Source organism: Denticeps clupeoides, chromosome 7 (assembly GCF_900700375.1).
Source record: "Denticeps clupeoides chromosome 7, fDenClu1.1, whole genome shotgun sequence".
NCBI classification, from domain to species: Eukaryota; Metazoa; Chordata; class Actinopteri; order Clupeiformes; family Denticipitidae; genus Denticeps; species Denticeps clupeoides.
The window spans coordinates 11,566,614-11,594,272 of NC_041713.1; the positions used below are offsets into that span (position 1 = coordinate 11,566,614).

At 42.8% G+C, this 27,659-nt stretch overlaps 1 protein-coding gene across 2 annotated transcripts; it reads right to left on the reverse strand.

Moving 5' to 3' along the window:
• LOC114794126 (Na(+)/H(+) exchange regulatory cofactor NHE-RF2) lies at positions 1 to 27,659 on the reverse strand. Of its 2 annotated transcripts, none has more exons than XM_028986478.1 (6): positions 27,117 to 27,659; positions 24,941 to 25,204; positions 4,893 to 5,099; positions 919 to 1,072; positions 740 to 831; positions 1 to 448 (listed from the first exon to the last, which is right to left on the reverse strand). In XM_028986478.1, exons 1-6 carry the CDS (start codon positions 27,321 to 27,323, stop codon positions 281 to 283), a joined length of 1,092 nt encoding a protein of 363 aa, XP_028842311.1. In that variant the 5' UTR covers positions 27,324 to 27,659; the 3' UTR covers positions 1 to 280. The 2 variants fall into 2 exon arrangements, with proteins under 2 accessions (XP_028842311.1, XP_028842310.1); XM_028986477.1 differs by having other exon boundaries at positions 722 to 831; positions 27,117 to 27,658.

The window sequence follows — 27,659 nt, forward strand, 5'->3', positions numbered from 1 at the left end:
CACTTTTAATGGTTTTAGAGTCTTTTTTAAAATACAAAAATAACTAACCCTGTTTTTTTTTCTTCTTTTCATCAAAAGCAGTTCTTTGGGGAAAGTGGAGAGGGTGGACAAACAGGGCTGAGGATCTAGTGTCACAGGTCATCATGTAGGCTCTTAGGATAAACTTAACAAACTAAAGTATTACGGTTAGTGTTTAGGGTTATGGTATAACTTGATTTCGATGAAAATATATATTTTGAGAGCAGGGCGTTGGGTTTAGCGTGTTAAAGCCAGACGATGTTCAGAAGTTGCTGAAGAGTTCGTGCTTCTTGCTCCAGTCCATCTGAGGCGCTCGCTTCTTGGCTCGTTTGGCGTGGGCTTTCTCTTTGGCCTCCGCTGCCGTCGGACTCAATCTCAGGCCAATCTCAGCAAACGGGTCCAGCAGATGCATGCCTGACTCCTCCCCGATCTACATACACACAAACCCACACATCAGACACACTAGGTAAGGATTATTACATTATATACATTATGCCATGTACAGTTTCTGTTGTTTTAATGTTGAAATATTCAACCTTTTTTCTTCTTGTTTGTCCGCTTTGACTTGACACAGGTATAATTTCAGATTTATATATAAAAGGCATACTGGGCCATATATGTTAGCACAGCGGCTGTCTTTAGAGGACGGAAATCACATCACAAACTACAAAAAATATTCCATTGAATAAAATAAACGAGAAACCATTGTGTTGATGTCTACATTGCTCTTCTCTGAATGTGTGGACCGGGAGGTGGAGCTGCCGTTGATGTGAGGACTTGAGGAGCCATTGGTGATGGACTGAGACTCGTAATCTAGAAACACAAGGGAAACATAAAACACAACAATCCTACAATTGTTTCTAGTGGCACCGAGGGGCCTTGTGGCGAAACTGAACAAACCTTTGACAAGGCTGCCGACGGGGGTGACGCCCGTCTTTTTGAAATGCTCGTCTGTGTCGGGGTCCACCACCAGCAGGCGTGTCTCGTTTCCCCCGCTTTTAATGAAGGCCACCACTTCTGCATGCCTCATGCTCTCAATGTTCACCCCATTGACCTGAGACAGAAAGACACAGACATGGTGAATGATTTTTTTTGAATGATTGTTTGAACCTGCGACATTGTCATTTTCTGGTTCATATGCCAGATATATATTCACAGCTGAGGTGTTTAAATCTTAATATCTTCAGTGTCGCACAGATAATTTTCCTCACATTGAACAGTGAATGACAGTCAGTAACAAATATTATTCATATAAGAAATCAAATCAAAATACTGTACGATACGGTATTTTAACAGCAGTAAGTGGCAAGCCAGATATTTTTCAGAGGTGTTACTGTGAAAAGTCTTAGAAGCACTGATCTAAAGAAAACTCAGCAAACCCAGTCAAGATCCTACAACAATTGTAACCCTTTGTAGATAAATACATATACATATTTATTTTTTGCTCATATATCTATATTTATACTCAATCCTCAATTTTTACTGATGACTTTGGCAACACACCTTTGCCAGTCATTTACCACAGATCCACCTCTAGTTAACATCCAGGATTCCCTATCCTCCCCATTGGATCACTTCTCTGCCCTGACAACGGATGAGATCCTACAACTCATCACATCACCCAGCCCAACCACCTGTTCACTGGATCCAATTCCTTTTACAATGTGTCAATCTATCTCTCATGGCCTCCTCCCTTTCATCACACCCATCTTTAATAACATCTGGTCTCATCCCAACAGCCTTCAAAAAGCCTAGAATCATCCCAGTTCTTAAGAAATCCACTGCCAATCCCTGTATTATTTCCAATTATAGAGCAGCCTCTCTCCTACCTTTTCTTTTAAAAATCCTTGAACGTTGCATCGATAACCAGCTTTCTCTCTACCTTACCGGCTCAGCATAGCAATTTGGAGGACAGATCTTGCCTGTCATCTCATCCTGGGTGGCAGCACATTATCTGAAACTCAACCCCCACAAAACTGAACTGTTATTCATCCCTGCTGATTCCTGCCCAAAAGAGGACCATAAATCTCCCTGGAAAATTCCAGCCTTTGGGTAACCATGGACAATTCCTCCCCCTACTCACATTTCCAATCTCTCTCATTCATTTCAATTCCTTTTCTACAACATTAGGAGGATTACTCCTTTTTATCAACAGTTTGGTCATTTCCAAACAAACTACTGCATACTACTTCACTCTACTAGCTTCCTGTAGATGCCCACATCAGATGCACAATACTGATGCTTGCCTACAAAGCCAAGGAAGGGTCATCACCCTCCTACTTCAGTTCTCTCTTCACTCCTGGCTCTGCACATCGATCTCTCCGATCCTCCAGCACTGCTTCACTGGTACCGCCATCTTTCAAGGTGCTAGAAAAGCATTCATCTAGACTATTCACTGTATCAGCTCCTAGGTGGTGGAATGAACTTCCACTAGAAAACAGGACTAAAAGACTTAAGTACACTTTCTATATTTAAAAAAACACGAACGGTATCTACAGATCGGGTCCAAGTGAACTAAAAAACAAATTTCAATAATGGATATTTACGTAAGTCACTCTGGATAAGAGCGCCTGCCAAAGGCTCTTTTTTTTGGCAAATGTAATCAGACAATCAATGAGGCTATGTAAAATGGCATGAACAAAAAGCAAGTAAGCTACAGGAACAACATGACAAACAGTTTTTTTTGTCTGTTCAAGGTACAAGGTACTTGAATTGAACGGCTGGAATACCTCTTGTAATGTTGGCGATGAGTTGAGTACTTATGTAGTTTCCCAATTCACCCTTAGGGGGAGCTGCACAGCAGGGATTCTCTTATTTTCCCCCTGACATAGGTATGAAATCTGATCGTTCTTACTTCTCGAAAGATACCTGCCATGAAAAATTATGGTTTTGACCATACCTTTGCTGGCCCTTCTTTTTTTTCATTCAACTGCAAAAGCAATTTTGTGTTTTCCTAGAATTCTTGCAACTGTTGATCAGGGTTGAAGAACATAACAGTGATAAGGAGAAAGAAAATGATTGTTCTTTTCCTTTTTGTTTCTTGCACACATCGGACCTGAGGGCAGCTTCACACAGAACACCATCATACCATCAAATATTGATGCGACATTGCTACTCCTGTAATACTGTTGGTCTCAGGTGTCTGTGCTCTGTGGAGAGAGGGGAGCTGCCTGCACTGTTGTTTTCTCTCCTGTCGCACGCTATAAACGCTCCCCAGACCCGCAATCATGATTCATTTCATTGGCAGTCTGGCTTTAAAACAACTCTTCACAAAAATGGCTATAAATAATCCCTCATGAATCTGAAAGGATAGTTTTACGTTATTCTACATTTTACAAGAGCAGTTAATGAACAAGACTGAGATGAAAATGTGAGATATGTGTTCATGGGATTGTGCATTTAAATGATAACTAGGAAGCAACAATATGATTAATTAAAGTGGATAAACAAAAGCACGTTTATATATTCACTTGATGTAACGCGAAGGATGTAATGCGATATGCTGTGAGCTGAGTTGCCATGGTAACTGAACACAGGCCATTTTTTTTGTGATGCGTTTCCCCTGCCAGGAACTCCCTGTGATTAGTGGATGTCTCTGCCGCTGGCCTGTGTGGCCAAGCAACTAGTGTCCCCGTGTGACCTGGCAGGAGGTCATCTTGCTCTCCATCAATCACACAGATTGAGATAAGAGCTGAAAAAATGTACAGCACAATTTTTTTTCAGTTCACTTCTCTGTCAGTTGCAGTGTGTTTCTGTTACTGTCAGCAAAGGCCACAGTCACCACGGTCATGTGGGCTCATTTTGTGGGCTCATTCTGTGTGTGTGTGCGCATGTGTGTGTGTGTGTGTGTGTGTCCTGTCAATTTAATGGACAAATAAAATAATTATGCGGGAATTGTCTGATTTTTGTGTCAGACATGCTGACGTTACCTAGCCCATATTAAAAGAATCCATATGTCTGTGTGCATATCTGTGTGTATCTGTGTGTGTAAACTACCAGTCAAAAGTTTAGACACACACACTGAATTGCGTGTCTTGTAATTTTTATAGAACAAAACTGAAGACACAGGACTAAGAAGCTTAACAAAAATTGCAAACATGGCAAAAAGTTGAACATTTTTGTCTCTCCAAAGCAGGGAGATTTTGTTGTGATGGCAGCATCTCACACTGTTGGCTTCTCTCCACCAATTTAACTTAACAACAAGGATGGTTTCCAACAGTCCAGAAGGTTTATGCTGAACACTTTCTTATTCTCTCAAATTAAGATAAAAGGCGGTGATTCATGAAACACACTTCACTTTCTCCTGCAACGAAATCACTAAATATGTTTCTTGCATTGGGTGCGTTGCATTAGTTGCCACAACTTCCACAGAGTAGGACGTTTTGAGTGCTAGTGTAAGCATGTCTACAAATGGCTGCATGTGGTTATAATCAATTATAATCTCTATTGGCTCTGTGCTAACGATATCTCGAGTCCTTTCCTGTCCTCAGTGTGCACTTCTCCTCTGACATCTCCGCGTTTACTGGACTGCCTTAAACGTAACGGAGCGAGAAGTGAGAGAGAGAGAGAGGGATGACGGAGGAGGAAGGGAGGGAGGGAACAAGCTGATAACGGCGAGTGCGGCCGAGGAAGGCCAACAGTGATGAAGTGCTGCGAATGAGATCTAATCAGACCCCCTGGCAGCCAATGAGATCTAAGACCCTGATGCTGGCACACACACCCATTGCAAGTAAATAATGGGGGGGGAACTGGGCTCGCACTGGGGATGAAAGAGACGGTGCTCATAAAAAGATGGCTGAAAAAATGACTGCTAATCCTGCTGATGATAATAATAGCTGGGATGTATGTGTGCCCATCATATTTATGGTTCTCACCTCAATCAGCCTGTCCTGCGGTCGGAGGCCGGCCCGGTCGGCAGGGGAGCCTGGATCCAGGGATCTGATATACTGTCCAGGCCGGGACTTCTCACTGTGCAGGTTAAAGCCGTAGCCGCTCTCCGCACGGACCAGGTGGCACAGCCGGGGCAGGAGCTCCGCAGAGTCGCTGTGCAGCTGGGGCGTCGGCACAGGGGCTGGAGGTTCCTGAAACCCACACGTTAATGTCAGTGTTAGATATGTATGATAAGTTATTTCTGCTGCATCTAAATATTCCTGTTCATGTTACTGATATTTATCTCCAGCTGGCAAAAGCGGAAGTGGTTCAGGTTGGACAGATCCCGTCCCACCAAAGAGACAGGCCTTTGAGTCCTCAGATTTCAGTTAATGCACTCGCTGGCCATTAGTACCTAATACAAAACACCTACTTTACTCCTATCTTACAGCTACTCTTTATAGGTGTCCAGTTACAGCCTGTCCCCCATCTGCTGCAGTTCAGTTTATCCCTTCTTCAATGTCTACTTTCTTACCGAAGACCCCCTGCTGATCATGTGATCACATTCTCTGGGGTTATGTATTTTAAAAGAGTGACTGATTCGAGAATGACGCCAGGCAGGCAGAGAGATGCCAAAAAAAAAACTCGTTTTATAAAAAACAGCCACTTATTATGCAATATGAAAATCAATGTGAATAATGGTATACTATGTATTATGCAATATTTTCATTAGTAATTACCAAATATTATTTTGCTGTATCCTGCCAAGTGTAGTCCATCTTCAGCTCAATCCACTTTCTGCTTATTAATTAAAAAGTGCCGTAATTGAACTTAACAAATATTTTGGCTACTTTGTTTTAGGTGAAGCCTTACATCATGACCTTTTTAAAATGTGTTTTTCTCATATGAGCTTGGAAGTCTGCAACCTCACTGCGAACTTCTGAACTTATGATGACTCGGTTATAAAACTTCCTAAATGTTTGGTGGAAGATTGACGCTAAGCACTAGCCACATTGTCGGACCACATTCGTGTCCAGCAATTAGCTGGGGCTGCTGAACAGGCCTCTGCTCCTCATGTCTCAGCTGACATTTTTCCCAGGGTGCTCCCTGATTCTCTGTGTTATCGTTCCGAGTTTACAGTGCACCGACTCCACTGCAGTTTTGGTGCCAGTTCGCTCTGCGTGACAAAAACTGAGCAGAAATGCTGTTTACTCAGTTGTTTGGGCTCTGAAATGGATCGGAGAGGACTTAGTTAACAGACAGACAGATAGATAGACAGACAGAAAGAAATAGGTGTAAATAAATTGATTAAGCCTTTGTTATCCATGTGCGAAAAAGATTACTCTGTGTTATGTCTCTTTTAGCACCAGAAGTAACATGAAGCATCAAAATTCAGTTGATTTCACCCCACTCAAAGTGAATGGTTGTCTCTATAATACTTCTACATATTATTATTGCAAGAATTAATGACAGTCCTAATATTATACATGTAGACGCTCTTTTAATAGTCAACATTTTAAAGGTTATGTGGGTTCCGCTGCCACAGGAAGAAAAAAATGAGACGAAGCTATCCGACAAAGGAATGCAACAGGAAGAGCAGGAGAGATGTCGAAAAACAAAAATCACAGCTGACAGACATTATTGCCATGAAGAGTAGTTGTGCCAGCCTTCTGTCTTTCTCTTTTGTCCAGTCCCCTCATAGGGCCCAGGACTACAGGAGAAACGCAGCGTGGGGCCCACTACACGCTAAATGTGGAGGTACGAGACTGTAAATCTCCTGTGAGCAGGTCGTATCACTCAAAAACCTTTCACATCCTGTTAACAGCTGCTGGATTCTATTAGAACATACCGAGGGTTCACACACACCAAGGCCAAGCTTTTATAGTTCTTTTTTTCCCTTCAAAACACAAGAACTTCGTGTGTTTTCAATTTTAGTAAAATGTCAATGCACTAAAAGCAGTATGCTGCTTTGGTTGTTTACTTTAGGCCTATAGAAGCTCTATTATGTGTAAGAATGTGGTTATCGATAACAGGCATGATCGGGGCCATCTTCATTGTCGTTTTTTTTTTTTTTATGGTGCAGTGGTAGTCTAGTGGTTAAGGAAGCAGACTTGTAGCCGGAAGGTAGAAGGGTTCACATCTCGAACCCCCAAGGTGCCACTGAGGTGCCACTGAGCAAAGCACCGTCCCCACACACTGCTCCCTGGGCTGCCCACTGCTCACTAAGGGTGATGGTTAGATGCAGAGGACATGTTTCATTTTGTGCACCCTGAGCTGTGCTATGCTGTGCAATGCCAAAATCCCTTCCAGCATGATGGAAGCAATCAAAGGCATGATTTCATTAATTCAGCAACAATGATCTAGGTTCTCTAGGTGTAGACATTATGACCGGATGACTGATGCACCTATGTAAAAGTCATTCATTACATTTATATTTACATTTACTGCCCTTATCCAGAGCGACTTACAATCAGTAGTTACAGGGACAGTCCCCCCTGGAGCAACTTAGGGTTATGTGTCTTGCTCAGGGACACAATGGTAGTAAGTGGGATTTGAACCTGTTACCCACTAGGCTACCACCACTAGGCTATCATTGCACCCTATGCCACTATTACACATGCAAAGTCACGTAGGAGATGGATTGTATATGGAATTATGCATTTCTAAATAATCATTAAACTAATATGTGGCATAATCACAGTAATATGAGGTCTTGCATTCCTGTTCAATAGAAATTCTTTATCTTAATACACGCATCAGTATTTTGCATAAGTCAAAAACTGCTATACATATTGGTGCACAGAAAGTGCAGATGTGTGTTATAGTCACAGCCACCATGACTGACTGGGTACTGGTATTTCAGGTGAGGTTTACACACACACACGTACTGGGTGTATACTGATCCCTGCATGAAGAGGTCAGATGAGAAGACGCGTGTTTGAAGTGAAAGCGTACTGACGCGCCCTTCCTTAGTGGGTCATCCCGCTTAGTAGGTCACAGCAGGACTGCAGCCACCATTCCACTGTCTGGTGACTCCGAGATTTTCGAACTCCGTTTCTCATACAGCATCGCATCTCTTTTGTTTTTTTCCCCCTCTGCAGTCAGCATTGTATGCTGCTGCTGAAAACGTAGTGTGGGTTTTTGGAAAGGTGGGGGAGGAATAGGCCGAGCTCACTGCAGTCTGCTTCCCAGAGTGCCATTGGGTATTGTTGTGGGAGGCTTCTGTTCGGTTTGTTTCATGATTTCCAAATAAATCTTAAATCCGGAACGAATGATTTACATACCGATTTTCCAGTGTCCAAGTGCCCACACCCTTTATCACCCACACACACTGGAAATCACACGCCTCTCTCTGAAACCCCACAGTGACCTCCCAACCCAACCCAACCCAACCCATCGTAGAGCATTTCGGAATGCTGCCCTTCCGCTGACATCGTGCAACAATAAGGCATTGTGGGATGCTTTTCCAGGCACGTGCGTGTCTGTCCACCTCAATGTTTTGTTCAATTTCATGCAGCAATTGTGGGGCAGAGCATGAGAGGTGAAACAAGAGCGGCGCTGCTGAATTATTCACCTCTGGCCTGCTGGGGAATCTAGACCATGGCCTTTGTTAAGTCTTTTCAAAGGAACGTTCATTCAGCACAATCTGAGCATACAGGTCCTGATTTACAGATATGGCGGATATTATAAAAAATATTTTATATATATACTGATTAACCCAGGGTTATATCAGGAACGGGCATCCAGCATAAAAACTTTGCCATGTCAACTCCTGCTCCTAATGGGAGCAGCAGAAGGAATAATAATAATAATATATTTATATATACAGATTAATTGTGTTTTTGAATGAACTGCTTGTATTTGAATATTCATGGTTGAATCAGGACCATGATGACTGTTGATAGAAACATTGTTTTTTTTGTAAATTATTGATATATTGTTGATATATATTTTGTTCTAATGTTCAGACCCTGAGTGAGCATGTAATGTCATGTCATTATCATCCTCATTATCGTCATCTGAATGTTTTCCTCATCAGTCCTCATCTGTGGCAGGAAGAAGGGAGGGCCTTTAAAGATTCGAGCCAAAAAAATCCCCCCCGCCCCTCATCCCCATCGTCCCCTGGCCAGGCTGAGCGGCTCTTGTGTTTCTTGATGAGAAAATGTGTTGTGCATCCTGTCAGCTCCCCGCCAGCTGCTCATGTATTGCTCAACACTCACATGCTCTGAGCCATGACAAGCAGCAAAGGAAGTAAGAAAGCGAGAGAAGTCAAGTGAAGGAAAAGCGCGTGGAGAGGGACGATAGAAACGAAGATTCTAAGCGGGCTACGCTGTGAACTTTGTGCAGTTTCATTGAAACTGAGTGCATTGCAGTAGAAGAAATAAAGTGGAGAAGATGCCACAGACAAGGGAGCCCTTAATAATGCAAGAACAACAACTGAAAAGTTTATGTTGATGCAACAGATTTCTAGATCATTCTAACGCATGTAAGAAAAATGCTGTTTGTGGTACTTTCTAAATCATGGGGGCAGAAGCGTACCTCCATATCACGTTTTATGAAACATGAAAATTAGCAAATTCGGCTGCTAAATTATCAGATTCATTCCTTCATTAGTTGGATGTTGTTGACATCCTCTCAAGAAATCAATACTGATCAATAGGCAGAACACACTTTCTGCAGTTTCTGGAGGTGCTGTAGTAGACCATGTTTCCTGCACTCTCAGTACACAACTGTGACAGCCAGGATGTGGGTAATCAGGGCAAAAAGGCCTCAGAGAACGTTGTAACCTAGTTCTGCTCCTGTCCTCTGAGCATTTCTTAAAGCTACAAGTGTCGGTTAACACTCTGCTCCTGGAGGACTTCTCTTTTGAGTGTTTGTCAAACCCAATGCAACAGCTCTGCTCTGAAAGGCTTGAGTCAGCTTGAAAAATGAAAGGGTCTACAGTAGGGTCAACATTGCAGAGTTAAGACCTGGGTTCCCAACATGATCTTTCTTTACCAAAAAACGTTTTATTCATAATTATAGTTTATACTGACCACAGCAGTCGTTTAAAACAACCATATCATGGTAATCCACCCACCTATTCATCCATTTTATAAATCCATTAAACAAGGTCAAGGTCCAGGTCGTGGTAAAGATGGAGCCGGCTGGACACCCCTGGCTTGATTCAAAATCACTCTGCGGGAAAACTGTGCATCTGCCAATCATCTCACAATGGATGGGCTGACACTGCTTTCCGGAGCACTTCACACGGCCAGACACACAGAAAGTCAAGAGCCAAGATCTCAATCGGCTTGTGACACATGATGCAAAGGAGCAGAAAAAAAGAAGAAAAACAGCCCAAGGAGGACAGCGAGAGCATATAGAATGAGAGAAGAAGATTTTGGCTTTGAGCCTCAGCCACTCCACTCTGCTCTGTTGGAAGATACGCTCCTTCAAGACACAAGTTCATCAAGTGACGGGATTGTTGTCTTTAAATGGGTTGCTGGGTCGTTCTCCAGAGCTCCAGAGCATTCTCCACTGAGATCTGATGAAGATTCTGCTTTGTGAAACTGAATTTTAAACCCAATTAGCCCTGTTTTCAATGTACTTTAATAGATGTTGTGCATGGGGCCTGTTCACTAGTTTAAGATCAGAAAGAACTGCTTGGTAGTTGTCTGTATCTTGAAGAAGAGAAACTATATAAAAGTGGAAAAATGGGAGGAGCAAATGGCAATGATTGACACACTAAATGCTCATACTAGACTATTTAAAGCTTCTCATGTCAGTATATCACACATGCAAGTAGCGCAACAGTTTTCCCACACACTTTATCGTACCAAGATGCCTCAGAACACACACAATACTGCTAAAAGTGACAGATTGAATGCAACATTCCTCAACATGTCCAATGCAGAAAATCGTCTGAAGAGACCCTGTTGCTGCAACCACTCCAGCAGTACAACATCGCTTTGTTATTGCTTTGTTTCGTTTCCTTTTCCTATTGCTGCTTTTCTTTCCTTGCAAAGTGCCTGAAGGCAACACTCTGTTCAATTTATGTAAGATGGGTCAAATAGGCCAGTGCATTTATTATACTGGCAACACATCAGAGACGGCATGAAGCTCTCCCTGTCTTGGCCTACACTGCCAGAAACCCTTGTTCAGCCAAAATAGCCAAACTCTGTGACATTCATTTCATAAATGACACGAAAAAAAGTTATGTTAGAAACAAGCTAGAAAAACCAAGAGGGGTAAACAATGAAACATTGAAAGACAGTGGGTTTCTGTGTTAAAATGTAGATTTAATTTCACACCTAAAATTCCAACCATGCAAATCAGATGTGGCTGATTTTTTGAGGTTCAGGTTCCGGATCTCTTACAAATAAAAGTCCAATTTAGATGACTGTAACCGTGCCAAGTGTCTTTGTAACTCGGTAAGCCTCGTCTGAAGCCGCTGAAGGCTGCACACCACACAATGCTGCCAGGCTGGGCAGGCAGCTGCTGAGTGGACGAAAGGCGAGGGTGATCAGAATGTGACTGCCAGCAGACAGATGTTGAATTTCTCACAATACTAACATTCTGACCATGGTAACAAATCAGACTTCTGTTTCTATGATTTCACTTGTTGGGGCAGTTGGGGCCAACCGGTTAAGGAAGCGGCCCCGTAATCAGAGGTGCCACTGAGCAAAGCACCGTCCCCACACACTACTCCCCCTCTGATATTATTACTGTTAATCACAAAATCCGATCCGTTATCAGATAAGGGAACTAGTTTAGCGGAGTTCACATTGATCAAGTTAGAGGCCAAAAGGGCAGGTGCTTGAGTAGCAGCTGGGGTCTATATGCATGCTGTTCAGGAGAATGCAGCATGCTCATGCTCACACACACACACAGACACACACACACTCACACACACACACACATCTTGTTCCCATGCTTGCAGACCGTAACGTGAGTGAAAAGCGTTCTGTGGAAAATCAGCGGCTATCCACTACGCTGAACTGTCCTACATGCCAGCTGAGCGACACACGGCAGGGGGGGCGAGGGCGATAAGGATCTGAAATGGAAACAGATGCTGCCTGACGGGCTCGTGTTCCCCTTCGCTCCCCTACTTTTTTGCAATTTTCCGACCTCCCTGTTGAACCCCACAGAGTTCCCTGGTCTTTCGTTCGCTCCTCTAGACGGTCTGCAGATCTCTACTTAACTCAAGACTCCTCAACTCAAGGATTACTGTACTGGCAGACTGCACCAGACACAAGAAAAGCCTGGTAATAATAACCAGCAATAACAGTCTAATAAGAAGTTAATGCCTACTTAAACATATTCATGTGAAAGGTTCATATCATGAGGGGCTCTTTCATTCCTCTGCTTTTTTCCCCATCACTACATATCCTGTTTGTCACTCTCATGTTTCCTGCAGAGGGGATTTAAAACTCTCACTGTGTGTGTGTGTGTGTGTGTGTGTGTGAGCATGCACAGTGGTGTCACTAGCGTCATCTGGGGCCTTGTGGGGTACTCATGCTCCGGTGTGTGTGTATGTGTGTGTTCTGCTACAGTCAGATAACCAGGGTGTGGTGCCGGTCAGACATCATCCATAATAATCAACAGTAATTCAGAAAAAAAATTAACTACACTAAACACACACAGAAACATACAGTGCATCTGGAAAGTATTCACAGCGCATCACTTTTTCCACATTTTTTATGTAACAACCTTATTCCAAAATGGATTAAATTCATTTTCTTGTGAATGTGAAAAAAGTTTACTTGAAGTTTTGGAACATTTATTAAAAAAATAAAATAAAACCACATGAACACACAGATAAATAAAAGAACACACAGGGTAGAATATTAAACCTCCAGGTACAAAACTGTAATGAACCTAATGTACCAACAAAAATGCTTGTAAATTGGTAGATTTCAGCTGCAGTGATAGAATGGCTAGTGGACCACTCATCACCAGGCCAGTATCATCCCTGCAGTGAAGCATGGTGGCGGCGGCATCATGCTGTGGCAATGTTTTTCAGCTGCAGGAACTGGGAGCATAGAGGGAAAGATGACTGCAGCAATGTACAGAGACATCCTGGATGAAAACCTGCTCAGTATCAAAGAAGTGGCTTCAGGACAACTCTGTGAATGTCCTTGACTGTCCCAGCAAGAGCCCAGACTTAAATCCAATTTCTGGAGAGATCTTAAAATGGCTGTGCATTGACACTTCCCATCCAACCTGATGGACAAATGGTCCAAACTGGCCAAGAGTAGGTGTGTGCCACGTTTGTAACATCATATTCAAAAAGACTTGAGGCTGTAATTGCTGCCAAAGGTGCATCAACAAAGTATTGAGCAAAGGCTCAGTTTTTTTTTTTTTTTTTTATAAACTTGCCCAAGTTTACTTTTTTCGTGTTGTCATTATGAGGTGTTCTGTGTAGAATTCTGAGGGAAAAAATGCATTTAATCCACCTTGGAATAAGGCTGTAACATAACAAAATATGGAAAAAGTGATGCACTGTGAATACCTCTGGAAAACTTTTCCATATTATTATGTTACGTTTGCATGTGAGAGAAAAAAACAATGAATGAACTGATAATGAATCTTCCACTTCTTTCCGATCATGAAAACACACTGAATCAGTTAACTCAAATTCCTGTCTTCTCTCCCCCAATGTCAGCACAGAGCACTGGAGATTCTCCCTCCCAAACACACACACACACATACACAGTCCTCACACGCACAAACAATAGCCCCACAGCAGTCCCACACAATTGAATTTTGACCACTCACCAGTAAGCAACTGGACATCAAGCTGACTCAACCAGTTTTTCTGCATTTGAATTCCCTCCTCCCATCCCCAAAATGACCTCATTTCATTTCAAAAGTGAAAACCTGTTGAATTGGGGCAATGGGGAAATGCAAATTCTTGCTTAAAACAAGAATTTGTATTATTACTACTTTCGTACAATATAAAATTATTTTAGATGTTTAAGATATTAAGAAAAAAAAGAATGAGAGAGAGTGAGGGAAATCATATATATATATATATATGATTTTATATGTGTGTGGAGGGAACAGTATGGCTAAACTGGTGTGTGTGTTGAAGTGTGTAAATGTGTGATTTCGCACCGAAATGACTGCGGGGGCCACGGAACTGGTTGCAGGGAGATTGGATCGGTGCACGTCCCACCGAATACCTAAAAAACCTACACAAGACTGCACTCCAGTAATTAATCGCTCTCTCCCTCTCATTCTCCCTGTCTCTCTCCCTCTCTCTCACTCCCTATCTTTCATTTTTTATTCTCCCTCTCTCTCTCCCTCTCTCAGCAGTACTTGTGTGGGCAGTGAGTTCCTCTCTCTCTGCATGAGTCCTACGCTGCTCTCCTTTTCAGCACAGCCCGACTGAAACACGCCAGCTCTGTCGGATACGCTTTTTTGCGAAGCCACGTTAGAATCACACTCCCATGACACACAACATCTTTCCAACCAATCATTCAATATCAGAACACCGCTGCTGCTGATTGAACTGGAATCAGCTCGGTTCTGAGTGTTGAGAAGCTATCGGTGCAAACCTCCCACAGAGTGTGCTGCATAGAAACACACATTCTTGCCTCCACCCCGCTCCATCTTTTTATAGTGATTTTCATTGTGAAACACTGCCGCACAGCACATGTTGCACACAACGAAATGTGTCCTCTGCAACCGGCAACCTTCCAATTACGGGTCGCTTCCTTACCAGGCCAACCACTTACCTCAATTACCTCAATTTTTTTGTCACTATAGAGAGCAGTCACAGTAATAATATACCTGCGGAATATACTTATGTTGATTTATTTCCCCACCTCTTTGGTGTAATAAGAGAGACCCGTGGGAGAAAGACAAGGGTCTGAAGACAAAGACGGATAAACAGAGACAAAAAGCGATGAGTGTCTGAAGAGTAATCTGCAATCCATCACTGGTGCCCATATGGCCCCGGGACGGCCGGTGAGTAACACACTCACTTGTTTGTTTTGGACTCAAACAGATGGCTTTAAGTGGGAGGTTATGCGTGAGCATGTGTGGTAAACGATGTCACGTATTTACGACTCCACAGAACAGTCCATTGCAGTTGATATGGTCAGAAGAATGGGAACCACCTGCTCTCAAAAAAAAAAAAAAAAAAATCCAGTACCCCACTGTAAACCCTCTTCATTATTCTAATGCATAGCATCTCACGTTCCTAATCTGGTACTTCAGTAAAAAAAAAACGACTAACCTTACAGTAGGGGCTGATGGAACTGCCTTTTTTCTAAAGATCCTTTTCAAGTTCTTTTGTAGCAACAGTCCTTAAAAGTACAGCAATGAATGAAGTACACAAAACCCTGTACTTGAGTTAAAGTAGAAATTCCAAATCTTTTAACTATGGCTCTAGTAATTTAAAGGGTTGTGGTTGTGTGAGGCAGGAAATATTCAGTGTGAAGCATTTCTCTTTAGAGGGCATGTAATATACATTTTTACCAACGACCAAATTGTCCTTCATTAAAATCATTTAATCACAACGACTGTGTAATATAAGAATAAAACAAGGAACTCTTTGTCTGATGGTATAGTTAAGAAATTTAGTGGACAACACAATTAAAATATGTATAAATTAGGCTATATAGTGTACAGATAAATGTCCCTGGCTGGTGGAACAACTTGCCCTGCTCCATTCGACTAGCCGAGACTACTACCACCTTTAAGAAGCAGTTGAAAACCCGCTTATTCAAAAAGTATTTCAGACAAATCTAACACTTACACACGCACATGCGTACACACTGCACAAAAGCATGCTCTTTGCTGACAAGTTAGGCCTTATCAGGGCTCTTAGTTTTTGTAAACTCAAAATCTATAGAAATCGAACGAGAATTGCTGGTGTCTTCTTCCTGTAAGTCACTTTGGATAAAAACATCTGCAAAATAAATAAAGTAAAGTATAGATTTCTTGCAATAAAAACACTGCAGTTTCAATGGAGAAAATGCAATAAAAAACTATTTCCAACGTGAATCTTGTCCTAGAGCTCCATTCTTATGAATGAGTATATATACAAGCATTGCGTAAGAATGAATAGCAGCTCAGCATCAAGTTACTGCCCTACCTGTCTCGGAGGTCAGCTAATTAACAGTCATTTGGGAACAGTGTGCTAATGGACCTGGGAAAGAAAGTGTCTGTGCCGTCAAGGACCTGTTATGCCGAACACACTGCCAGATTTTCCTGATTAATCTACATTTAACTGTATAGCCCTAAGGCCTACGATGGGTCTTATATGAGTTGTAGGTGTGTGTGTGTGTGTGTGAGAGAGAGAGAGAGAGAGAGAGAGAGAGAGGGGCAGCTGGGTGGTATCTATTAGAGACACATGACTAATGCACCCGCTGAACAGCGTGTGCTGAATAATCTCCAGTCTGTTTCTTCTTCTGTGCCCCTGTTTATCCTTCATCTGTATCTCACCGCCTCCTCTCACCGTTGCTCAGATAAAAGTGACCTTTGGCCCTGACCTTCACCTGCATAGCATGCTGTCGTTTCCCACACAGATCCTGTTGCATGCTAATGAGGTTCTGGCAGTGCGTGCATGTGGACAGAAACACATACACAGTGAGATGTGGGTTATATAACAGTACAATGTTTAGGATACATGTAGCTGTAGCATCTGGGCAGAGTCTTTCCAGACGCTAATTCTAAAATAATGATTTCACTTTCCTAAAATGGAACATTACAATGCTCCCGGCCTGGGAAATTTTACTGTAAAGCTGAGTGCGAACACAAAACACGATTACAGTAAATGTTAGAAGCCAGCAGACTGTAGCAGATGAAATGTTATCATGCATTTCATACTGAGATAATAACAGCGTACAGGACAATTTAGTAATCATATTCATCACCTCATTGATCATCCAGCGCTGGGCTCAGATTTCAGCCGTACACACATATACACACACACACACACACACACACACATACGCGTCTTGCACCCAATGGTCTTTGTTTATACAGATGTGTAGAGGTGTAACAGATGTTTCCATGTGCACCTACATGTACGCACCACTTTGGATTGACCAATGGGAAAAATTAGGACTTGGAGACTGTGTGTGTGAGTGTGTGTGAAACAGGTCAGCCATATCATCATGTGTTCAGGCCGGAGCACTAGAAATCAGCAATTGGACTGTTTATTTACTCTCCTGCATATGCCTTCACATTCATTTGACCACAGTGACTCACAGTTTCTCTCAATGTTCCTCCCAGCAGGCGTGTTCTCAACAAGAACAAAACACACCCCATCCTCGCCAACCCCCAAAATTGGGTTCTAGTGGAACTGTAGTGAACATACAAATTATGGATTAAGCAATAAAATGTGTGTTTGGTCTTAATTGCAATACAGAAGATGCTCCTGTTTGTGATTGTATTGTAAAATGTTATGAATATACACTACCAGTCAAATGTTTGAACAATACTCATTTACTGGTCTTGCATAAGACACAGGACACACTATGAAATAACACGTGTGAGGTTATATAATAAAAGAAAATCAAGGCAAAAAGTTGAGTCTCTCCAAATCAGAGGGCTTTTGCTGTGATGGCAGCAGTTCACACTCTTGTCTTCTCTCCACCACCTTAACTTAGACAACAAGGATGGTTTTCCAGCAGTCCTGAAGGTCTATGCTGAGCACTTTCATATTCACTCATGTTAATTATGTTAATGTTAATTAATTATGTTGGGTGATGACAATAGTAAACAAAGCCAGCACGAAGGCAAAAAGAGTTTCCCCTGAAATACTAGATATGTTTCTTGCATTGGATTCTTTAAAACAGTGAATTCTTACTCTCCAAAATCACCACAGAGTAGGTGCATCAAAACGTTCGTCCGGTACCGTGCTTCGTAATTTCACCTATCCGCTCTTTTTGTGCAAAAGCATGCACTGGGAGGCCACATCACATGGAATAAGCAACAAGAGAAACCTGTCAGAATGCCTCCCTCCCGAAACCCTAAGCCTGGCAGGGGTTTGGGCCGACTTGTTGTCTCCTTAGGAAAATCCGTCCCAAATTTGGTTGAGCATTTTCCCTTGGCCATGGTTATTTTACCTGCCCAGGTTATTTGCAGGATGTTCTTTTCTCCATTCCGGGAACGTCACTTATTGCCGCAGGGTGGATAAATGACTGGCCCTTGCAGATTATGCGACAGAGGTACACATTTTTCCCTCCTTTCTTGCATCCACAGGCTGATGGGAGAGCCTCCAGTTTCCCTGCAAACCCTGAATGGGATCAGTGAAAGTGGAAGGACTAATGCTTGATTCCCAGGAGCTAAACTGGAATGTGAGTTTGGGGTTATCAACGAAGAACAATTTACAGTAAATTTATGCTAAGACTAAAACACAGAACTTTGGATACCCCAGGCAAAAAGGACCTGGAGCGCAACAGCTTGCCATTTGAGGGCTAGCAGTAGCTTGCAAACTGTCAAAATTCAGTAACAACAGTGAAGACACAAACTCCTGTGGTTGCTTTTTCCAATTTAAATATTTCTATATATAATTTATGGTCGTAAGTACATGCTACATTATGCTATTATGGCCATTACTGCTCAGTGTATTTCACAGCTATGGCTGCATGTATTGGAGCTAGTACGGGTTACCAGTACTCTGAACAGCCATATAGGGTTACCAAATGGTGTTGGGTCAGAGGGGGAGTAATGGTGTAAAATGATGTCTGTATTTATTGGAAATGTTTTTAAGGCGCATATTAGTTTATTAATTGATGAGTGGGAAATTTCATTAGCATGAACGGTTGGAAAGCCTCATGCTAAGATAATTAATTATTGTCTGTTCAGACATATAAAGGCTCAATGTGATGTTTTTAGTTAGGATGAGAAATGATTGGCAAAGGAGAGAGGCAGGATCGGCTGTTTATTAATTATTCCTCAATGTATATATTTATTGAGAGTTTTTTTGGTTAAAATATAATTTAATAAACAGAATCTGCCTCCGAAATTCATCCACTCCTGTGACGTCTTCCCTGCCACCATCATTGCTCAGCTGCACAGATCTTCATTCCCCCATTAAACTGTGTATCCTGAATTTAATCTTCTCTCTCAAGACACACACACATACTCCCATATTGTGGTAATAGCTGTGTCAAATATATAAACAATAAATAAAATGTGCCGTTATCTCCATGAAAAATAATTCTAACTCAAATCCTACCCGTCCTAATTGTCACTGAAATAAGCAAAAACCATATTATTTGAATATTGTTAAAATATGATTATTCTCTCTCTCACACATACACAATGACCTTTCCATTTTTCTTTCTGCAGAAGGACACTAATGCATTCACATATGCACACACACTAGAAGAATAAGGGAGGCATTGTGCAGAAAGACAGAGCCTGAGAACACCTGTTCACTGTGTGAATGTGTGTGTGGGAGGGGTGGCAGTCTCGCTGTGGATTCTGGGTTGTGTCACATTGCGGTGGACCTCATGTGGTGATGTGTACTGCTGCTGTGTTGTGCAGTTTTATGTTGAATACAGAATATTGCTATATTTTTTGTTGGGAATGACAGATTCACTAGTTGTGAACAGAGATGGGATGTCCACTGATGGCCCTTTGAAGAAGTTTTATTAAAAGCAAAGCAAATGGAGGAGAAATGGAGGAGATGGATGCTGCGCTACAGTTGCGAGCTGTCAATCAAGACTTTAGGCTGCTTTTTAAACTTTGTTGAAGTTCGTCTTCTCATTTGAGTCAGTTTATTTCTGTAAAATCCATTAAAGATAATGATGCAACATTAGCAGACGAGGCCTCCCCATGCACTACCTTTATTATAATGGCATGGAAATCAGGATCATTTTATTCTGACTGATACTTTCAGCACTGGTTTAAGTGCATGGTGACAACTGAGCTCAACCTGTCGCCTGAAGTCCATGCCCCTCTCTCGACTTTCTGAGAAAGAGGTAGGAGAGGATTGGAGGATGGAAGAGACACACGGCTCTTGTCCACTCACCTCATCTCGAGCCCTGAAAACTGCTGCATAGGGTAAGTGCTGCGGCACTGCAGCAAAGGAGAGCGAGCGGCAGGGGGGCGAGAGAGGAAGGGAGAGCGAATGAGAGAAGGAGGAAGCGACAAAGGGACAGCGAGAATGAAACCCTTCAATAATGTACAGGCTGGCCTCTCGTCTTGCCACTGACGCAGTCACCACATTGTCTCCTGCTCTTTAGTCCTCCTGATGCCCTTCAGTGCCTCTGTGTGAATCTAAAAATATCCTTTAATGAAGCAACCTCCACTTTATCTGTCCTGCCTCCAACCCCCTAATCTGCTGTACAGTCCAGACTGTACAAGTTTGGTAAAGTTTCAAATAACCACAGCTTTCTCATATGATACCATAGGCCCATAATTGGCAGAATTGGTGCATGTAAACCTCTCTTTTCTGTAATCCGCAACATTCCATATGGCCATGCGTTGATGAAATATAAGTGAAAAAAAAACAAAAAAACAAGCAGGTGCATTCAACAGGTGTTTGGGAGGTTGTTTTTTTTTAAATTTGTTTTATTGTGAGATTTCAGGATGAAAAAAAATGGTTTAAAATGCTACTCAAGAAAATATTCTATTCTATTCTATTCTATTCTAGGAAAATATTCTTGTAGAATGTAGAACCAATAGGAACCACGTTTACCCTAGAGAGGTTATCATTGGTTGGAAATAGCAAATAGCAAAAGAGGTAATTATACTGTCTTTTGGACCAAAATATTGCACATAATTGCTTTTTACTAGTCGTGAACACAATACATACTTAGTTCATCTAACTGGACTTTTTGCCAAATAATTGTCACAATTGTGATCAACAGGAATGAAAAAGTACAAAATCTCGCATCTTCCCAAGAGAGAGAGGTTGGAAAGAAGACATCACGTAAAGGACCGGATTGGCGTGAAGCAAGTTGTCATATGTTTTTGCAAACACTGGTTTTCAGTGCATTATCAAGGCTTTGCTGTATATTTAGCTCAGTTCCATGACAACGTTACCAGGATAATTGCACATTTCATTTGCACCTCTTCTGTTGCCAAAACTGTCTCTCAAAAATGGTGTCATTGAAATGCTTTCACAGACAAATGTTGCAGAAAACCCATTCAGACCATTTATGTGCTGATGTGTCATATATGATGTAAACTGAATTTAACGAAAGATGTAAATATGGCCGTATCTGCAGGTCGTAGCAGAAATAGACACAACAGAGTGGAGCTTGATGAATCAGAGGAGCTACAGCTTCTCTTTCTAGAACATGGTTCAGTGGGAAGAGGCCCTTCACTATATTCGTCACTTTCTTCACCCTTTTACTCACTTGCCAAGACATGAAGACGTGAACGACTAAAGAAAAAAAAAAACAGTAGGGTATCATGTGTCTTCTCAAAATACACACACTCACACAGCAAGCATACACTGATGAAACCATGATACAGATGTACACACTCTTGCTCAGAAAGGTTCAGTAGCTCAGCACTGAACCTGGAGTCTCCTGTCTCTTTCTCCACCAACACAGGAAGTTCTGGAATCCACAGAAACCCCAGGAGTTTAGTTACCGGAAACCCAATACAAAGAAAGACACAACCTGATCACAGAACCTGGTGCAGAACGTATAACTTGTAACCAGCCAGAACAAACAGGTGAGGTACAAGAATGTGGCAGGACCCTTCAAAACTAGTCCTCATGTTCAACTTCTTGAAATTGAGTGTGAAATCAAGACACTTAAAAGAACCCTGGCCTTCTGCGGTAAGCAAAAAAATATGACCTCAGGCCATTGAGTCTTTACTTCCTGACCTCACCACTGACCCCTGAGCTGCAGCCAACCGTACGAGTGGTGGAAGAGAAATCGTTCTGCTCAATTTCTTCTGTAGCCGCTGGAGAGTGAAGGATGTGGGTCCTGGATGTGGTGGACCGATGCAGTAATTCACTTAAAAAAACTGTTACCTGTTGATAGTAAATGTTCTAGTCAATGAGGCGGGTAATCGAGGCAGAAGCCTCTGAATTCAATTACAGGAGTAAAGACATGACTGCGATGGAACTGTTACTGGTAACTGGTTCCAGATGTCCAGTCAGGGTCATTTTCTGGACACTAAGTTGGAATCTCACACACACACGCACACACGCACACACACACACACACACACACACACACGTATAAGGCAGTTTTTTCACATTTGCTGTATCTGGACAACTGAATGCAGGCTACAACACAGACCCAACAGATAATAACAGAAATGTTACATGAGCAGCAATAAATACACCTGAGATCATGATGTTTTTAAGGCTTTTTAGGATTTAGGATTAAAAAAGTTTGACTTAGTAACCCCTAACACATACATACTAGAGATCAATGTGTATTCATAACAGGACTGGGTATGTGTGTGTCACTGGGTGTGTTTGGGGGTGGGGGGTCGGGGGGTTATCTCAAGCCTGATATCAACTCCCACTGAGAACCATCTTAAAAAAAAACTAATTACACAAAAACACACCCTAATGTCTAGAGAGTAACATCTCCCTCCCTCCACACAAATACACACACTCAACCACACACACACACACACACACACTCAACCCCCATGTTCCACGCTGAGCCCCACTTCCTGTTACTTGTGCCTCCCCCTGCTCATTTAAAGACCTCTTTCTTTCAAGGCCTAATCTACTTGCTGCACTCAGGCCACACTGAGGCCAAAACTTGGACGGCGCACACATCTAATCTGAAACGCAGGCGACTGCAGTGCTGCAAAGTTTCAGTCCAAAATCTGCTGACTCATTAAAAAAAAAAAAAAAAAAAAATCTCTTCCAGTTTCCAGAGTCCAGATGAAGCGGCAAAGCCAGAAACTGTGGTAATGACTGTGGTAGTAAACTGGCCTACTCACAAACACATATAGTCACGGTCATTGCCATGTGAACTCTAAGAATGTGTGGAATGCATGTGTGTATGTGTGTGTGTGTGTGAATGTTTGTCACAGGGGGGTTGGCTGGTGTGTATCGCCCAACTATCATCTTATCGACCCCCCTCCCCAACTCACCTCATACTCAATACAACAGTTAACTTTGATTCCTTACCACAAGCGCTCACACTTGTATTTGTTTGTCCGTAGTTCACCTTTAAATCACATCACACCCGCACTTCTGCCTGAGGGGGTGTTTCTCTCTCTGCACTGAGCCCTGTTTGTTCTCTGTGGCTGCTGGGGGCAATGCAGGGGGGATTAGATTAGCCGTTGGGAGGGCTGGGGGTGGGGAATTGTGATATCTCTCCTGTGACGGGCTGCTAGTGTGTCTCTGACATACACACACACACACACACATATACACATATGCACTGACTCTGAAGAACATACACACATTGTAATATGAAACATGCACATGGGCTTATGTGCAAAGGTACACGCGCACACACACACACACACACACACACACACACACACCAACGTGCATTACAGATGGGACTTGTCAGTGTTCTTGTTGGGAAGGAGCTAATGCAGGAATTCATATTGGTAACTGGACACTAAGTGAGAACAGATGTTTCTCTAGAATGTATAAAACAGAACATTTGGGCCAATCGTCTCGCTCGAAAACGGCACATTTCCACCACACCAGCGAGTTGAGGGACTCAAACATTTCCTGTTTTTGAAGTCAACATCACAAAAAAAAAGAAGAAGAAAACAAGGCAAAAGGAAGGTTTTCTACTATCCACAATCCATCCCAAAACACTCCTCCTCCAGGAGAATGTTCCTTTCAACCTGCGTTCCCCTGGACCGATGCTGACCAGACGCTCCCGGCTAAGGACGCCTCATTCGGACTGATATGAAAACGGATTGCGCCGATATCACATCTGCTTCGATTCAAAAGGCCACCTGGTTTACGTCACGCGTGCTGCGCGACGTATGAAGCTTTATACACCGGCGCCACGCTCAACACGTTCCGTGAAAAAACAGGCCGCAACACTGCAGCAGTTGATTTGCATTCAACTCACCAGTGACCTCCAGCAGCTTCTGTCTTCAGTTCTGAGTTAGAATTTTTAACATCTCTGCCAATTTTTGCAGATTTTACACTGCACAGATGCCATTGGCCGGGCGATCGCCTTGTTTATAACAATCGCACTGTCCCAGTAGCATTACGTTGCTGAGTGCCGTAGGTGTTAAACGTATTTGTGGCTTATCTCAAGATCACATGCAAAAGCAGGAAATTTCGTGCGATTGTGGAAGTAGCCTTATAACCAAATTGGATGAACAGACAAAAACTGAATTGTTGTAGCTAATGTAAATGCACTGTACAGTGTAAAAAAGTATTTTGCTATTTTATGAGAGGAATTTGCTATAATTTAGAATGACCAACAGAGAGTAAACAGTGACTGGCCAGCCAGTTGCTGTCAATGTACATTTATTGTGAGAAACTTGAGTAAAACAGACTTGGTTATAAACTCAGGATTTACCAATTTGTGATTACGACACCGTATGATGGTTCATAAGCTCGGAATTTGTAATAACAATATTTCTGACAGCAAACGGTAATCACACACTTGAGGGTACCAAGCGTGTCGGAACATTTGGCAGAGAAAAACAGAAAAATATTAGAAGCCTTGAAAATATTAGGCTCCTAGAGAACATTGGGGACATTGCATACTCATATTTCTGCCTGAATCTAATAAAGATGTGTGCCCATCCAATACAGTTTCTGAGGTCCAGCCCTCCTGTTTTAAATAGGCTCATCGCTTTGTCCTGAATTGTTGGAATAGACTAAATAGTTCAAAATAAAATCTCCCCAGTTGTCATTTTACTACTTTCCTTGAGACAAGAAAAAGGAAGAAGAGGAGAAGTTTGATGCCCTGAATTAAGGGGTTCATAGGGTATTTCTTGCGAAATGTGCATGCTTCAGCAATCAGTTCAACTGCTGTGTGAAAGTGTAACAAATTGTCCAAATTTTTGTAAGGTTCACAGATTCCAAAACTGTTGCTTTCAGAAGAAATGACCTCATGGGTCACGTGTTTGCAAATGTGCAATGTGCAAACGTCAAAAAATAATTTGATTAGCTTCTGCCCATAAATTAAGTGGTACCTACTTTTTTGGCCGCCCTCGACGGAGACCTCCGGCTGGGCTTGATCACTTCGCTGGTCACGGTCATGGGCAGTTTGGACACCGAACCATTCTCCCTTTTGCCAGGGGTGGGTGGAGGTGAGGAAGAACAGGAGGATGAAAACGGGCCGATTCGGACGGCCATGTCCTCGGTGCAGGTGAGCCGCAGGCTTCGTAGATACTCATCCGTCTCCCGGTCGACCACCAGCAGACGCGTCTCTTGTTCCACCGCCTTGATCCTCTGAACCACCTGCTCATGTCAGAAGGGGTCAGGCAGAGGTCAGCATTATTACTTAATCGATTATTGGCATTATTACATTTAAATAATGGTTATTTAAGACATTTGGCCGTCACAGATTGCAGAAAAATTGCTGCAATAAATTCACAGTAACTGCAAATGATCCACTTAACAAAATGAATGGTTCACAGGTCTAGCTTCCCTGTTGGGAATATTTTTACTTCACAGTTCCATGTGTTTCAATGACAAAATAGCAACTGTTCCATGTTTGTTAGATTTCCATATCCTGACTGCTAAACTGGAGTGACCGTCGACCTGTGATTTAAGGGACGGGTCTGGACATCAATTCTCATGTTCAACTCCACTTCCAATTTGATTACATGATTACATATATCTATTTATGCTTATAGCCGAGAAAGCACTGGTGTGTGTTAATGCGGTGAATGTAGTTATATGGCATTTTCACATGGCTCATGAAGCTAATATGGCTCATCACGGCACACATTCTTATGAAGACCCGACCAACTCATTTCCACTACAAGGCATCTGATTCGTATCTAACGCAGGACAACCAAGGAATCCTGTTGGGTTTGTTTCTGCTGACGAACTGTGTTAGAGAAAGTGGCACAGAAGAATGTGAAGTAAAGTGAAGAGGGGAGGTGAGACTAGACAGACACTCGGCTAACGTAAACCACGTAGATGTGACACCAGGCATTTAACCACTCTGGTATGAGGAGCAGCGGTGCGACGCTTGGTGCAACAGAACCACAGACACCGTTCCTTCACTTGGAATTATTATGTTGTTGTCAGAATCAACGCAAGGAAATGAAAGGTCCAGTTAGGTAAAATATCAAAAATGTTTAGAAATAGATTTTAGAAATCAGCATAGTGGAATGTTGAAGCTGTTCCAAACCTCCAGTTGTGCATGACATAATACATATTATAACACATTACATACATGGATACCTCATATAACAATAGGGTTGTGAGGTTGAACCACTGTATATGAGTATTAGATTATTAATTACATGAAGCATCAAAAGTCGATTCTTTATGTTGGTAGGACTGTAGGCACCATGAATTCTTGAATTTCCTGAAAGCTGACATTATTGAGAGTAGGCATTGAGGTTTGTTTTGTTTAGCATCTTTCATGTATATTAATAGCTGTAATTATGTATGTTGTTTGATGTAATCCCACAGTACGGTGTTAAAAATTTGCATCTCGGCCATTTGTCACAGTTTGCCATGCAGGGAAAGCCATTAACAGGAGGGCTCGTGTCACAACCTGGGGCCAGGGGCCGTGAGGGAACCGGTCAATATCAAAATAAAAAAAAAACCCTCCTCTCATCTCACCTGGACGGTTATCCAGACAATCGAACCTAAACAAACCCCCCCCCCCTCGCCCACAGTTTATCTTCAAGATTCAAGATTCAAGATTGGTTTATTGACAGTATACACAGTATACCGTGTATTGAAATAATGTTTCACACAGACTCCCCCATATATATATATATATATACACACAAACACACACACACACACAGTGTAAAACTGTACAATGAACAGGACAAACTGGACAACATCATGTAGGATGCTTGTAACTGGATATGTTGGATATTTCGAACTGGACACACGAGACAAGACACACGTGTGCAGAATGAGCGGAAATGTGGAAAATGAATTGCGAGATGTGCGAAACGGTCAATATGTTATCAGGTGCACAAGGCTGGAAGTGTGTCGTTGTTTTTTTTTTGGCGACGACCTTTCTGGTCATTACGCAGGATTCGGTGTCCCAGAGTAACTTATTTTCAAGACGCTCCAGAGCTCCCTCGTCACTTGCGCCATCTCCGTATCACACCGCTGCGACACAGCGACACTGCGACAGCACACGGGCACGAAGACAGGAGCGAGACGCGCCGCTCACCTGGTGGTGCGTCTCCCGCTCCACGTTGTCCCCGTTCACCTCCACCACCCGGTCCCCGGCGCGCAGCCCGGCCGCCTCGGCGGGGGAGTCGGGCTCCACTTTGCGGATGTACTGGCCGCTCTTCCCCTTCTCCCCGTGCAAGTGGAAGCCGTAGCCGCTTCCCCCCTTCGTCATGAGGCAAAGCCGGGGTTTCAGGTCGCCTGCCATGCCGCCCGTCCCCGTCTCTCTTCTCCGGTGATTAAAAAGGATTTAAAAATATATCTATATATATTTATGTATATAATTTCTGTTCTATTGGGCGCGACGAAGGCGCTCGGCTTCCACGCGTCTCCTGCGGTGGGGCATCGCTGTCAGAAGTTCGCGCTGCGCCCTCCCCTCCCGTCCCCGGCCGCGGGTTCGGACCACGGAGAGGCCGGCCGATCGCATCCGACGCGCGGCCGCCGCGACGCAGTTTCGCAACTTGCTCCGGTCCGCGGTTCGGTCTCCCGCGCTGCACCGCGCAAGTCCGGTTCGAGGAACGAGCGATTCAAGAAGAAAAAAAAA